This window comes from Vulpes lagopus, chromosome 10, assembly GCF_018345385.1.
Source record: "Vulpes lagopus strain Blue_001 chromosome 10, ASM1834538v1, whole genome shotgun sequence".
Taxonomy (NCBI): domain Eukaryota; kingdom Metazoa; phylum Chordata; class Mammalia; order Carnivora; family Canidae; genus Vulpes; species Vulpes lagopus.
The window spans coordinates 50,328,072-50,343,861 of NC_054833.1; the positions used below are offsets into that span (position 1 = coordinate 50,328,072).

A 15,790-nucleotide genomic window follows, 5' to 3' on the forward strand; every position below is an offset into this window, starting at 1 on the left:
TGTGGGTAAAAGGTATGAATGAATTAAAAAGAGATAAGATTAAACTAAGAGGACAGAAAAGCCCTGATGGCTGGCTACATGAGGAATTGACCCTTAAACTCCAAGTCTGGCTTCAGAGTGGACAGCCAGCCTTCCTACAGCACCTTCCTTAGGGTGGCTAATGGGTAAGAGATCACTCACTGTGCTCAGTCCCCACATGGCAATGATGAGTCTTACTGTGACTTAGATTACTTAGTTTTCCCTTCTGTTGTGACTTCCTGTCCTCTGAGAATAAACATCCAGGAAGGTTATAATGGCCCATTTAAGGAATACAGAAAAAAATCATCTTTTAATCTGTATTAGGCAATCTCAATCACAGCCATTCAAGGAATTTAAATGGGCTTTGTTATCTAGTTTGGCTGGAAAACTGGTGCCATTATTTTGTGGCCACTCCTTTAGTTCTGAAGGTTTGTTGTTTTCATTGTTATTGTTGCTTGCTTTAGTTCATTCCTTTTCTTCATGTGAACTTCCTTCTTCCAGACTTTGGTTTAACTATGGTTAAACCTCTATGGTTTAAATTCACTGTCAGCAAAAGAACACATTTTCCAAGACAGACACCTACCTGCTTTTTCTAATCCCAGCCTCTTCCTGAGTTTTGGCTATGGATTGAGCCAAACAGCAAGCTCTGATGTCAGAGACAAAGGCTGTCAGGAAACAATCTTTTTAGAAAAGCAACCAGAAAGAGGACAGGCCAGGCCCTGGATTGTAAAGCTGTTGGTGTGGGCTAGGAACAGGGCTTTTGCTTTCTTTACTTCACATCTTCCTGGCTGAAAGCTCATGATAGCTTTCTACAGCTTTCCCTAGCAGATGAGCGATAAGAAATCTGTACCTGGAAGTATCACCTTTCTGGAGCAGAAAAACAAAGGGGCACACTTTCCTAAAATGACTTTTCTTGGGGTTTCAGGGTTTGGAAATTGTGCTTAGTGGGACAGACTGATCCAGCTTCCATGGTGACATTAACCTAAGGTCCGAGCTCTGACTCAGGATACAGTTCCTGGCTAGTGTACTCCATTTGTGCTTTCCTGTGTGTTGTGGTTGCTGGGCAATATGAAACAAAAAAGTATTTGAATTTCTGTGTGGGAGGAGAACTTTAATGCTGCTTTGATCTATAATCGAGCGACAAATCCCTTTTTACAGGATTCAGTTGAACAGTTTGTTCTAGGTTTCGCTGATGACAGAACCTGTAAGACCAGAGTAGGGTGGGGGATTTGGGGAATATTTTGGCTAGAGGTCCTGGAAGCCAAAAGGAGAGGGTTGGTAGAGATCAGCTGCCAAGCTGTCTGGAAAGCAGAACAAGGTGTAATAAGATGGCTCGTGTACAGGAAGGTGAGCTGTGAAAGAGAAAATGATGTGTACAGAAGCCAAGGCAATAAGGAAAGTGGAGAAAAAATGCACAAAGACAAATTGATGGCCTCAGCAAGAGAAGCTCTTATGGGAGCAATTTTGAGAAATATTTGAGATCTTTCAGACAAGAAAATGGAAGGTATAATTCCTGTCTTCTGGTTTGGGGGACTTGCTTGCTCTGAACATTTGTCCAGCCGCTCTCTTCTTCATCCTATTTGGATTCTCATCACTACCTTTTTAAATGTTAAAAGTCACTTTGAGCTTACTTCTATTGATTAGTCACATTGTTTCTTAATAGAGTTGATGATACCCAGAGGCAGTGAGAGAGAAGGTTTAGGTGGATAGGGGCTTGAGAATCAAGGCCTGAGTTTTCATACCAGAGCAAAACACCAGCCTGCCGGTAGGCTCAAAGGTGTCTCTGTAAATGAGGATACTGAATCCTAATGCAGCCTTGTGAGGATTAGCAATAACAGTTACAAAATCCTGTCTAGTAGGAGACAGCATCTGTTGTTATTACTGATTATTATTATTTTGCCTGAAGATGGAGAAATCAATGAGATTATAAGGCCCTCTTCAGATTTATAAGATTTCTTTTTTTTTTTAAAGGGTGGTTTTAATTATATTTTTTTAATTTTTATTTATTTATGATAGTCACACAGAGAGAAAGAGAGAGGCAGAGACACAGGCAGAGGGAGAAGCAGGCTCCATGCACCAGGAGCCCGATGTGGGATTCGATCCTGGGTCTCCAGGATCGCGCCCTGGGCCAAAGGCAGGCGCTAAACTGCTGCGCCATCCAGGGATCCCGATTTATAAGATTTCTTAATGATTTAATTCTGATGTAGGAATAATGAGCCTTTTCATTTCACTGTACGTTTTCAACCAGAAGATATCTTTAAGATTATAAAGATAATAATTGGGGGACAGCCATTTGGGCTGCGCTCAGCTGGGTGGCTCTCCTGGTCCCGCCTGGGGATCTCTGCATCTGGAGGGGCTCAGGTGCCCACACTCATGCGACTGGCAGGTGGCGATGCGCCCCACTGGGCCCGTATGAGCATGCTCTCATTCTCCACACCAGAACCAAGATTCCCGGAGGCAGAGCTGAGGCTGCAAGGCTTCCTGGGGCCCAGACTCAGAAGTCTCATGATACCTCTTCATCACTTTCAGTTGTTCTGAGCCCAAGGCCAGCCCAGATTTGAGGGGCAGGAGGAGTGACAAAGTCATAGGGCAAGGGAGCCAATGATCAGGGATATGAGGAGTTGTGGAGACCTGCCCCCATCATCTAACCCCCTTTCATGAAGGAGATAAACAAAGCCGAGAAAGTCACATATTTGACCCAGATCACCCAGAGAGAAACCTGACTCTCCTCCACTGCTCTTTGTAGTATGGGAGGAAAGCAGGGGGGTGGAGGTGGAGAATGGGACCTAGGGGGACAGCTGCCACTCACTGAGCACGTGCTAAATATAGGTAAGTAGGTCACCATGAAAATAAGATGACATGGACCTGCTGGGAAGAAAGGTGAACAAAGAAAAGTGAGTTGCAGAGGTCTTCAGGGGCACAGCTAGGGAAGACAAGAGGAGAGGGCAGCTGGGATTCACTCCCCAAGGATGGAGAGTCCATCAACAGAGGAAGGAGTCCCAGAGGAGCACACTCCTTTTGTAGGCGCTCGAGTGGCATTAAGGCAGCGGCAGGCTGAGATTCCTGTGCGTGAAGGGAGTGGCATCAAGGCAGCGGCAGGCTGAGATTCCTGTGCGTGAAAGAAGAACATGTTGACTTGGAGCAGAGGGCTGGGACTGTGGCTCAGCAAGAAAAGACCTGATGTCGTTGAGTCAAGTTAATCAGCCTGGGGGTGGAACAGGCTACAAGTGTAGACAACAGTCCCTCCTGATATGTTGAGTCAAGCTGGACCAGCCAAGCCAGCAAGGTGTGCACTGGTAATTATCCTTGGTGTTCTGGTCTGTAACCCTGTGTTCTCCTTGGCGAAGAGCAGACCCGCCTGTCCCACGTGGCTGCCCTAGTATGGAACAAACCAGCACAGAGGAGGGAGGGCCCCAAGGAAGGCTGGCTATGAATTTGGTTGAATTCCACTCACAAACGAAAGTTCTTGCTCAGACCAAGTCTCCCAATGGAGACTTAAAATGCTGTCCTTTGAAGGTTCACATATCTTTATGTTAAGGTGCTTTGCTTGTTTATTTTGTAGTGTTGAGCTTTGGTATATTTTTTTAAGGAAATTGATCAGTCTGAACTGTTGGTTTTACTGTTGTGTTCTTTTTAGTACAAGAAACTCAGTCAGGGGCACCTGGGTGGCTCAGTCTGTTAAGCATCTGTCTTCACCTCAGGTCTTGATCTCAGGGTTCTGGGGTCAGCCTCGCATCAGGCTCCCTGCTTAGCAGGAAGTCTGCTTCTCCCTCTTCCTCTGCCACCCCCCCCCCCCCCGGGCTCGCTGGCTCTCTCTCAAATAAATAAAATAAAATTTTAAAAAAGTAGCTCAGTCAACCATTATAAAAGTACTGACTGTGTTTTATAGGACATAAGACTCTGGTATAAAGGATAAAGGAGTTGAGTTACAGGTACCCAGAGAATTTAGACTTGTATGCCATTCATAACCTCCCTTCCTGGGTTATCCTCACTTGGAAGGCCAGAATTGTTTATGTTTTACTTCCTTTAGGAATAGGTAAACACAATGCCATTTTTTTTACTACCTGACCCTTGAATTTTCAGGCTCTTGGCTGTACATATTCACCCAGTTGTCAGCAACCATGGAATATTGCTGCTTTAAAAGCCACTGAATTTCTTTTTTAAAAAAAGATTTTATTTATTTATTTGAGAGAGAGAGAGAGACAGTGTAAGAGAGTGAGCAGGAGAGCACAAGCAGGGTGAGCAGCAGAGGGAGAAGGAGAAGCAGACTCCCCACTTAGCAGGGAGCCCTATGTGGGGCTCCATCCCAGGACCCTGAGATCCAAGGCAGACACTTAACCAACCGAGCCACCCAGGCCTCCTGAATTTCTTTTTTTTTTTTTTAAGTTTATTTATTTATTTTAAGTAATCTCTACACACAATGTGGGGTTTGAACTCACAGCCTGAAATCAAGAGTTTCATGTTCCACCAACTGAGCCAGCCAGGTGACCCAAAAGTCACTGAATTTCGTAAAATCATGCCCTTTCATATATCTGCATGTAATTACTGTCTGCATTTCATTTCTCATTGTTTTTGGGGGACAAATATTAGCATAAGCACATCCACAGATAAAGTGTGTTTTACCTCCTTTAGCCCTAATCAGAATGAAAGTCATAAATCTGGGGAAAATAATTAGAGTATTATTAAAAGTATTTATTAAAAAAAATAAAGAGTTTGTATTTTATTAAATATGCCTCATTCCAGTGAAAGACTCTCAGGCATTGATTCATAAATTGATAAATACCCTGAAAGTATTAAATTCAGAAAATAAAAATACTCGAAAGGATAACATCTAGTCTTCCTAAGGTGCCAAGCGATCATCTTGTACATCTCTGGCTTGAGGAATATGCTATTGCCATTATGAGAAGCATTTGGTATAGTGTATAAAGAATCACAAAAAGAGGGTTTTTTTTTTTTTTTACTCTTTGACCCAATAATTCTACTTTAATGTCTGTCAGAGGCACGGTAAAAATAGAAAATGCACAGTGGTATCTCTTATAGCAGTATTTTTTTTTGTATGTTTTTTTATTGGAGTTCAATTTTACAGCAGTATTTTTAAGGCAAAATCTTAATGTTCTTCACTAGAAGAACAGTAAATAAATTATGGAAATCATACTAGCTTGAATATTATGCAAATATTTAATGATTGCTCCAAAGATGACTGGTGGTAAAGGTGATAACCTATAATGTTTTTTTTTTTTTTTTGACGATTGTTTGTGCCTCCTCTATGAATGGCATCTTCTGTGCACCTATGTGAATCAGAAATTGAGGAGTCTCTGTTCCCTATAACCTTGACCTGTCTCTGTTCCCTATAACCTTGCCAAATTACTTCATCACTTGGTGGGCACTTGAGGGTATATTTCATCTGCTAAGTAGCTCTGAAAACTTTCTACTTTTCTTCTACTCTTCTACTTCACCACCACCACCACCCTGGTCTAAGCAAACACCTCTTTGTCCTGAACCCTACAAGTACCCTGACCATGGTCCTCTAGAATCCTCTCTCCACCTACCGGTAGCTAAGATATTTTTTCTTTAATTACTGAAGTATATGTATAGCATTATATTAGTTTTAAATTAGATGTACAATATAATGATTCAATATTTGTATACACTGCAAACTGATCACCACAGTAAATCTAGTTAACGCCCATCACCACACATAGCTACAAATTTTTTTTTTCTTGTGATGGGAATTTTTAAGATCTACTCTCTTAGTAACTTTCAAATATGCACTGCAGTATCATCAACTATAGTTGGCATGCTGTACACTATATGCCAGAACTTACTTATTTTATAACCAGAAGTTTGTACCTTTTGACCTTCTTCACCCATTTCACCCACTTCCCATCCCCCACCTGCATCAACCATCAATCTGTTCTCTATGTCCATGAGCTCCATTTGTTGTTCTTTAAATTCTACATATGAGTGAGATCATATGGTATCTGTTTTTCTCTGACTTATTTCACTTGTGTAATAGTGTCAAGTTCTGTTCATGTTGTCGCAAATGGCAAGATTTCACTTTGAAATCTTATGACTGAATAGTATTTCATTGTGTGTATATATGTGTGTCTATAATTGTATTTGTATTGTATTATATGTATATATTATATAATATTGTATATTTTATATATGGAATTAAAATTGTGTTTGTATTGTAGTTTGGTTTTCCATACAATTACAACTTCAGAGATGCATATACTTTTTGAGTTAGTGTTTTCATTTTCTTTAGATAAATACCCAGAAGTGTAACTGCTGGATCATATGGTAGCTCTTTAACTTTCTGAGGCACCTCCATACTGTTTTCCATAGTGGCCGCACCAGTTTACACTCCCACCAATAGTGAACAAGGGTTCCCTTTTCTCCACATCCTCACCAATACTTGTTATTTCTTGTCTTTTTGGTAATAGCCATTCTGCCGTGTGTGGGGTGATATCTCATTGTGGTTTTGATTTGCATTTCCCAAACAATTAGTAACTTTGAACACTTTTCATGTGCCCTCTGGCCATCTGTATGTCTTCTTTGGACATTTTTCCAATTCCTCTGGCCATGTTTTAATCAGATTGTTTGGGTTTTTTGAATTGTATGAATTCTTTATATATTTTGGTAATTAACACTTATCAGATATATGATTTGCAAACACTTTCTTCCATTCAGTAGGTTGTCTTTTCATTTTGCTGAAGATTGCCTTTGCTGTAGAAAGTTTTTAGTCTAGGATGATCTTTTGAAAATGTCATACTGCTGCCAGGTCAACAATGCATTTTCACTGCTGCTGGACTAAGTGCCAAATTGCTCATCCCAAATGCTCACCGTATGATCTAGCAACTGCCTCTCGGCTCTCCCTGATGGTTAGTCAGTTAGTCGTCTCTTTGTCCACACTGGAGCCAAGCTGGCCTTATTTCAGCTCCTTGCTTCTTTCCTTGGGGGCACTTGCCCTAAGGCTTGGAAAGTTCTCTTCCAGAACCCCCTAGCTGCTACCCCTTCATCCTTCAACCTTCAGGCTATGTGTCATCTTCTCAGGAAAATCTTTGCTGCTGCCCATACCAAGTTCTATGTTACAAACTCTCTTAGTACCTGTTTACTTTTCTATTGTTTGTCCCCATAGGGTGTAAATCCTGTAAGGGCAAGGACTTGACTTGTTCACTGCTCCACTACCTGGAGTTCAAACATGCGTTGAATGAATTAATCACAATCACCACTCTTGTTTACTTTACATCTGTATTCTTACCAGGCTTGGATCTGTATCTCTTATTAGATGGTGAGTCCCACGGGGTGGGAACTATGTCTGCTCTCTTTAGCATCGTATCCCTGCATGCACCCTAGGAGGCCTTCTACAAATGTATATTATTTTTTTTTTAATTTTTTATTTATTTATTTATGATAGTCACACACACACACAGAGAGAGAGAGAGAGAGAGAGAGAGAGAGAGAGGCAGAGACACAGGCAGAGGGAGAAGCAGGCTCCATGCACCGGGAGCCCGATGTGGGATTCGATCCCGGGTCTCCAGGATCGCGCCCTGGGCCAAAGGCAGGCGCCAAACCGCTGCGCCACCCAGGGATCCCTACAAATGTATATTAAATAAATTGTATTACAACCATATGAAAAATCACACCCAATGGTTAAGAGTGATTGCGTTAGGACTGTGAAAACAATATGGACTTATAACTTTTAAAATGGTATATGTTTGTATTTTTATGTTTCAATAACTATATAAACATATGTATAGGTATGTGTGTATATGTACATAGGTATATATAAATACATATGAATAAAATTTTTGTACAAATAAAAAAAATTTTAAAAAGGACTGTGAAAACATCATTGATTTTTTCTTTATCTACAAGAAAAATTGTAATGAAAAAAACCCAATATAAAAATTTCACAAACAAAAAGAAAAAACAGATTCATATTTTGTATTTACTGAATAAACATAATTAAAAAGTTAAAAATAGAAATAATACCTATAATTATTCTGCCCTAAGAGATCAAGTGTTCTGATTTGTTTTCCCCAGTGTGTCATTGTGGGTGAAGCATTTTACATAGCTTGGAATAGATAAAATATGCATTTTGTTTTAGCTACTTCGTGCAGTATGCCATGCATTTTCCCAGGATGCTGCATTGTCTGCATAATTATTTTTAGAAATGAATTAATGTGGAGGGGGCTGCTTCTTCAAGATACATTTCCAGAAGTAGAATTCAAACCATGGGAGTATTCCCATAGAGGTACAGATTTCTGATTTCATTAGCCAGGAGTTGGAAAAGAAACAGGCTGTGATGGATATGAGTGCCAGTATGGAATGAGCACTTGAGGTGAAATGAAGTGAAGTGTGATTATTTTCAAAGAGTCAATGTTACATCAAGCCTCTAGTAAAAACAAGTAAATACAGTTATGTTGTTTGGAGAATGCCAAAGTCAGGTAGCTTGACTCCAAGGTGAGGTGGATGGATGTATTAAGAAGTGGAGGAGGAGGGGCAGCTGGGTGGCTCGGTGGTTGAACATCTTCCTTTGGCTTAGAGAGTGATCCTGGGCATCGGGCTCCCCAAGGGGACCCTGCTTCTCTCTCTGCCTGTGTGTCTGCCTCTCTCTGTGTGTCTCATGAATAAATAAATAAAATCTTAAAAAAAAAAAAAAAAGAAATGGAGGAGGAGGGGTGTTGAGTGTCAGGCTCCAACAACTACAGAGGACTTTGAGAGAGCAGAGGTGCTGAACAAATGTGGGACATTAGTAAGTGAGGTGTTATAAATTTGGAAGCAGCCAATACTGATTAGAAAGTTACCTGTGGTCTCTCAATCTGCTAGTAAGGGAAGTGGCAGTAGAGACAGGAGTGACCAGGTGTCAGAGGGATGGCAATGACAAATGGAAGCACCAAAGTGGATGTTGTGGGCTGGACATGAGGACTGCTGCCTAATGCATTTCAAAATGCAAGTCTGGGCAGGATGGCCTCTGGCTTCCTTCTTGATTATTTTATAAAATGACAGTATCATAGCCCTAAGCAGGAGCCTGAGTTGCAACCACCTTGGTTCATTAACCCCAAATTTGCCACTCTGTAGCCATCTTACTCCCCATTTGCTTAATAATACAAACTCTCCAACACTTGTGCTTCACAGAGGACCCTGGATAAAGGGTATCTGCTGCAGAATTACATGAAATTCTTTCCCAAACAGCAGAACTTCCCAAGCTTGGAGCCCATCAGCAACCCCAGGCCTGTGCCAAACTGACCACTTTAAGAGATTTACATTGTATACTTCAGACTCCTCTTTCTGCTCTGTTTGCCTGTCCCGGGTGCCCACACTCGCTATTCCTCTCCCTCTCTTCTCACTCCCTGAATTAAGCACCTCTCACTTCCAAACAGTTCTAAGGGCTTTCCTGAAATAGAACAAAATGATCTCCTTTAAAAAAAAAAAAAAGAAAAGAAAGAGGGACGCCTGGTTGGCTCAGTGGTTGAGCGTCTGCCTTCGGTTCAGATTGTGATCTTGAGGTCCTGAGATTGAGTCCTGCATGGGGCTCCCCACAGGGAGCCTGCTTCTCCCTCTCCCTGTGTCACTGCCTCTCTCTGTGTGTCTCTCATGAATAAATAAATAAAATCTTAAGAAAAGAAAGATCACAACCAGTGATTTAATTAAGAACGCAGCCAACATTTTCATTTGAAAGAGGACATAGCAGGAGAAGGCAGGGGAAAAGGATAAAGAAGGAATGATAAGACTTCAAGTCTGGTGTTTGGAAAGTGTGGGGCAGACACAGTTGTGCTCTGGATAGTTTTTCCTATCCATCTCAAGCCACACTGGCCTTGACTACTAAGCATTAGCTGTAAACTCATTCATGGACTTTTGTGTTTCAGGAATTTTATTATCTAAAATCATTACATTCAGTCATTTCTTCTCTGCTTGTAAACTTTTATCTTTGGCCACTGGATGAGCAAGTAAGAACCCTATCTATTATATTCAGTGTTGAATCCCCACTGTCTACACTGGGACTAGAACATGGACATTGCTTAATAAACACTGAACGAATGAATGAATGAATGAATGAGCAAACGAGTAATCAGAACTAGAATATTCTGGTTTTTCCATGTCATTAAACCATCAATCATTCAACTCTATTAGGTCGGGTTCACATAATGCTCGTCCCAGGTTGTCATCACCAGCTTGATTATTTTAATGACTAGCAAAAACTTTTAGATTGTCATTTAGAAAAATACAACTAAAATATGTACATGGTAGTGAAAAGGGAATTCTGACTAGAACCCATTTCCCTCCGTAGACTCAGAGTTTATGTAGCTCTCCCACTAGCTCACATTTAGCTCCTATCGCATGAATTTTTACTTAATATGAAGTAATTTAAAGGGTGCATTGATATTTTTGCTTTATTTCAGCAAACTCCAGAACACAAAGAGGGATATCAGATGGCTTCAAGGAGTGACTGGCGAATGGTTTGAAGAAATTCAAAGAAAAAAGTTTTGCAATGAAACAGATGTTAGCCAAATGTTGAAACAACCACTTACATACAGGCTAAGGAAGACAATGGCAGAAAATGGTGAGAAAAAAATTTAGATCTAAAAGTTTTTTTTCTTTTTTAAAAGATTTTATTTATTTATTCATGACAGAGAGAAAGAGAGAGGCAGAGACACAGGCAGAGGGAGAAGCAGGCTCCATGCATGCAGGGAGACCAACACGGGACTCAATCCCAGGTCTCCAGGATCACACCCCAAGCTGAACGTGGTGCTAAACTGCTGTACCACCGGGGCTGCCCTAAAAGTTTTTTTCTTATGGCACAGTATTCTAGATAATGACTCAGTGGCTCTACAATTTAACCAATCCATATTTAGGACTATTTTTAAATCATAAGGAACAAAAGTTTTATAACCTAACAAATAATGAAAAGAGTGAACAGAAAATGTGCTGTAATGTCTTTGGGGGGTGGGGTGTTTCTAGAATCATGCAAGATAGCATAGTGGTTAAGGACAGACATCGATACTAAAAAAGACTTGGATTCAAATCTCCACTCTCTCTGTACTCTCTATTAGATCAGAATCCATGTGTCTGTTCAAGTTACTTATTCTCTATAAGCTTCAGTTTTCTCATCTTTAAAAGGGTATGATGATACACCTCATAGGGTCATTGTATATGTATAAAGTACTAGACTGGAACACAGTAGGCACTTAAATGAATGAGATGGTGATGCAGAAGGAGGAGGGAGGGGGAAGGGCATAGAAGAGCTCCATAGGTAAATGCTTTCTTTGAACATCCCAACTGTGTCACTATTCACATGTCACTTATCTTCACCAATCACTTTCTTTATCTGTAAATGAGGATAATAAAACCTACTTCCACACAACTATTGTGAGAATAACAAAGTGCATTCAAAATTATAAACTACTAAAACAGTGTAGAGTGTCTTCCTACTGATATAGTCACATGGACTACTTTTTCTTGTGTGTTACTAACATTAGTAACATCAAAAAACATGTAACAATATTTCTTTTTTTTTAACAATATTTCTAAACTTATGTTGACAATATTTTATAACTCCCATCATTAACAGATCTATCTAAAAAGACTCATAGTCCAGATTTTGAAATTAACTCCATATATACCAGGCTTACCTTAATCTCTCCCCTTACCTTAATTTCTCTAATACTTAAAATTCAGCATGCCCAAATATATTACAGCATTATAGACTTAGTATGTGTTGGTTGCCTTAGAATTTTAAATTCTCACACATATAACTATGTATTATCTGTACATATATTAGACATATTTATATTACAGGCTTGTATACATATAAACCATATATGTAGCAAATACACAAACACAGAGATAGATTTTTGATAGGAATAAAGAACACTCTAAATGGCTTAATTTTCTTTTCCTTCACTTTCTTTGGAGTAAAAAGTTACTTGGTGGGATCCCTGGGTGGCGCAGCGGTTTAGTGCCTGCCTTTGGCCCAGGGCACGATCCTGGAGACCCAGGATCGAATCCCACTTCGGGCTCCTGGTGCATGAAGCCTGCTTCTCCCTCTGCCTGTGTCTCTGCCTCTCTCTCTCTCTGTGTGTGTGACTATCATAAATAAAAAATAAATAAAAAATAAAAACACAATGCTTTAAAAAAAAAAGTTACTTGGTGTCTATCACTGTGGTTTTAAAACACTAAAATAAAAATATCTGAAGGACAGGTGGCTAAAAGCAACCCGAAAGTTGAAGAGGGCCTTGACCCCTTCCATACAACTTTGGATGGATTTGTGCAGCTGGTGTGCAGAAGTGCAGCCCACAGTTCACAGTGCATTGAAAGGCTCCCCATTCTTTATGAGGATTTTCTCTACTCAACGGAACCATCAGAGGCACAGGGCTTCCCTAAGTTCCTGTAGTCTTTCTGTGGGGGTGCCTGCAGCGTTTCAATCTGCATAAACGGGTGGGAAGCAAGAGTGGAGTCTTAGTTCTCTGAGATATAGTTACCTGGAAATATTGAGTGATGCCAGATGTCTACAATGTCCCCCTAGATTCCACAGAATCACAAACATCAAGATCTAAAAATATACCTCATCAAAGAAACCCAACATCGATTTCTTCTCGGCTGAGCTTCAGATCATCCTTTGCTTCTCTGTTCTCATTCAGAAAATCCAGAAAGGAGACTTTCAAGCTTCAATCGCTAGGACAGAAAGGGTGAGTTAAACCCAGATCATGTGACAGCTCTGAGGCCAGTAGCCTGTTTTGTGTTCAGAATGTTTAATGTTTGTTCTTAGGCTTTAAATTCAGATACTAACAAAGGAAACAGGACTAAACTCGCAGTGGGACAAAGTCCTTCTGCAATCATGAAACTTGGATCCTTTGAAAGCCAACTTCTAACCAATTGCACAGGTCCCAGGGAGTGCACTGAGTGAATGATGGGTTAAATGTTGGGAAATAATAATTGACTTTCTCTGCTGTTTCAAGAACCTGTTCTATGCTCTGGTCTGGAAGATATCTTTAAATCAAAACAACTTTTTGCTTGGGGGTGTGTGTATCTGTGGTCACAAGGAGAGATGGGGTATAAAGATGAATTGAAAGCAAAGGAGATGAGCAAAGAGAGTAGAGAAAACTTGCATTTTAAAATTGAGGAAATAAAGGTATTACTGTGCTGAGCGGTGTTTGGGACAGCTGTTCTGATGTGGTTTTCCAGAATTTAAACTTAAGGTAAAGGAAAAGAGGAAGCTCTGGGGGCAGGCAGAGCTCCAAATAGCTCTCAGTGTAGAACGGTGTAAATCGGTTCATCTTGACTCATTAGTTGTTGGATTGTTTTGTGAAAAACAAGCAAGGCTTTGCCTACATGCAATCGAGCTGACTGCTGAATATTTTCAGCATGTCTTCCTGGTTGAAAAGCTTCCCACCCTCTTGTGGTGTTGGCTTCACACGTGATGTGTGCCGTCAAACCATTAGGAGTGCGTTGCTGCACTAAATAGGTGCTGGAGGTCACTCTTGCTGGAAAACAGCACACGCCACTTGGTGGGGTGTGTGATGAGGCTCCCAAACCTGCAGAACAGAACTCTGCCCTCCCCTCTTGGGTTGGATGGAAGGTTTTTTCGCTTCCAGCTTTCACCTGAGACTGCTTTTGTCTTTGCTGAAATAACGAAGAGCTGAACAGAATGTAGTTTTAGGTGACCATCTCTACCAGAGTCACTTGTAAGGAAGTACTCTTCAAATAGGTGAGTTGCTTTTCTTTGTAAGAATGTTTGAAATCCGCCCCCCTCCAAAAAAAAAAAAAAAAAAAAAAGAATGTTTAAAATGCTAGTAATTCTTTCATTTGGGGATTCGAAATCAAAGGGTATGTCCTTTTGAGGAAATGCGGATTTTTAAGGGCAAGAAAAATCTTCCTGATGTGTGGTGTAGCTGGGACTGATGGTGTACTTTGTGTTTTAGGTAAGTTTCTTTAAGGCAGAGTTTTATACAGCTGCACAATCTAACATCAGTAAACCAGGAAAAGTTGAGAAACCTGTTCACTCTGTGGACAAGTTATTTCCAAGCTCATATTGCAAGTCACTGCAAAAGTGGATCAAAGACAGCAAATCTAGAATCTTCCATCTGGGTATCATGTTTTCTGGTCATAGACCAAGGGTGAAAAAAAAAATCACAACTTAGCAAAATTTATTTAGCAATCGTCCTTCCTGTGTGCCAAAATGACATGTAGCCTTCTTTTAACCATACAAACTGAAAATAAAAATCAGAATGCAGAAGTGAAACAGATTTTATCCTTAAAGTATATATGCATATGTTAAGCAGTTTTCAGAATTTGTCTTCTCTAAATACATTCTACTTTCAAACCATAAGCGGAGATAAATATTTATTAATGCTGAGGACGCAGAGTATTATAAAGCCGTGTTTTTTGTTCCTGAGAAGTTTCAGTAGATAAACTGCAAAAATATGTCTTTTTATTTTTAAATATGTGCGTGACCTAAATATTTGGATATAAATCCTGAGTGTGTGTGTGTGCACGCGCATGACCAGGGGGTGGTCTTAGAGAGTGTTGTACTATGGTAGGAATATTAATTGTGTGTTGAACATTTCTAGGGACTCTTTACGCTTAAGTAGAACCTAACTTTCTTTGGCAGTTCTGAGCTTTTGAAATACAAAATCAGCCTTCCAAATACATGACTCAGAAGCTCCTCCTTACCTGTAATGCACCAGGAAGAACTGACAAAGAGCCCAGGAGAGCAGAGACATTCTGTGCCAGGTCAGTCAGGTTTCTACTTGCCAAGGCCACCTAGGCTAGACTTTGTCACACTCTGTGCTCTGGAGAACAAGTCAGCAAAGCAGTTTAGAGAATCTTTTGCAAATCACAGAAAGAGAACCAATCCCTCTAGGCAAAATACAGCTTTCTGTTCAGCCCTGAAATACTTGAGTATCAGAGAAATTTCTTTTCATCTATTAAGCTGTGGTTTAACCAAGAAATGACACTGGATCATGGATAATTCTTCCCCAGAAAAAAATGGATTTAGTTATTTCATCAGATACCTACTTTAGAAAGGCCCAGCCAGTAAAAGTATATGACCTACTGAGGCTTGATTTCCTACTATGAGTGGATAAAAAGCTATGGGAACATGGTGACTTAATGAATTAACAAAAAGGCAATAAAGGTTTGCCATGTCTGCTTCAAATATGACTAGTTTCTCCTCCCAAATCTATGTACTTCCCAAATTATCTCATTTTTTTTTAAAGACTCTATTCACTTCTTTGAGAGAGTAAGAGCAGGGGAACGAACAGAGGGGAAACAATTCTAAGCAGACTCCCAAGAGCTGAGTGTGGAACCCAACTCAGGGCCGAATCCCAGGACCCTGAGATAAGGACCTGAGCCAAAACCAAGAGGCGGACACTCAACTGACTGAGACACCCAGATGCCCCATTCCATTGCTATTTTAATCCTATTTATAAATGATTGAACTATATCCCCTGTGACCCTTCCCCAGCCCCAGGAATAAAGGAAAAATATTTTCCTCTTGTGTTGATTTGTTTATTGCTGGCCAATAAATTCAAGAGAAGTATACATGTATATTGCAAGTATCTTTCCCCCAACATTTCCCTGTATGTCTTGTCTCCTCATGTCTTATTACAGGGCATCTAGTGCCTGTGACATAGTACTCAGCCCCCTAGCACAAAATTTCAGTAACCTGGAGCCTCGAAAAATCCTTCTATGGAGTACAGCAAATACCCAATAGTGTATGTCATGAGCTTATAAATGCAGTCTTTCTGGCTGCCAAGGAGTATTG

The 15,790-nt window shown here is 40.4% G+C and overlaps 1 protein-coding gene across 5 annotated transcripts in view; it reads left to right on the forward strand.

Annotated features, from left to right (window-relative positions):
- Positions 1 to 15,790, forward strand: part of EXPH5 (exophilin 5) — a 72,829-nt gene that overhangs the window by 30,306 nt on the left and 26,733 nt on the right. For 2 of the 5 annotated variants that reach the window (XM_041770319.1, XM_041770321.1), the window contains exons 2-3: positions 10,428 to 10,588; positions 12,551 to 12,713. In XM_041770319.1, coding sequence (XP_041626253.1) covers positions 10,428 to 10,588; positions 12,551 to 12,713 — 324 coding nt within the window. Of the gene's footprint in view, positions 1 to 10,427; positions 10,589 to 12,550; positions 12,714 to 13,235; positions 13,733 to 15,790 lie in introns of those variants that run through there. The other 3 variants (XM_041770323.1, XM_041770324.1, XM_041770322.1) reach the window with 2 other exon arrangements.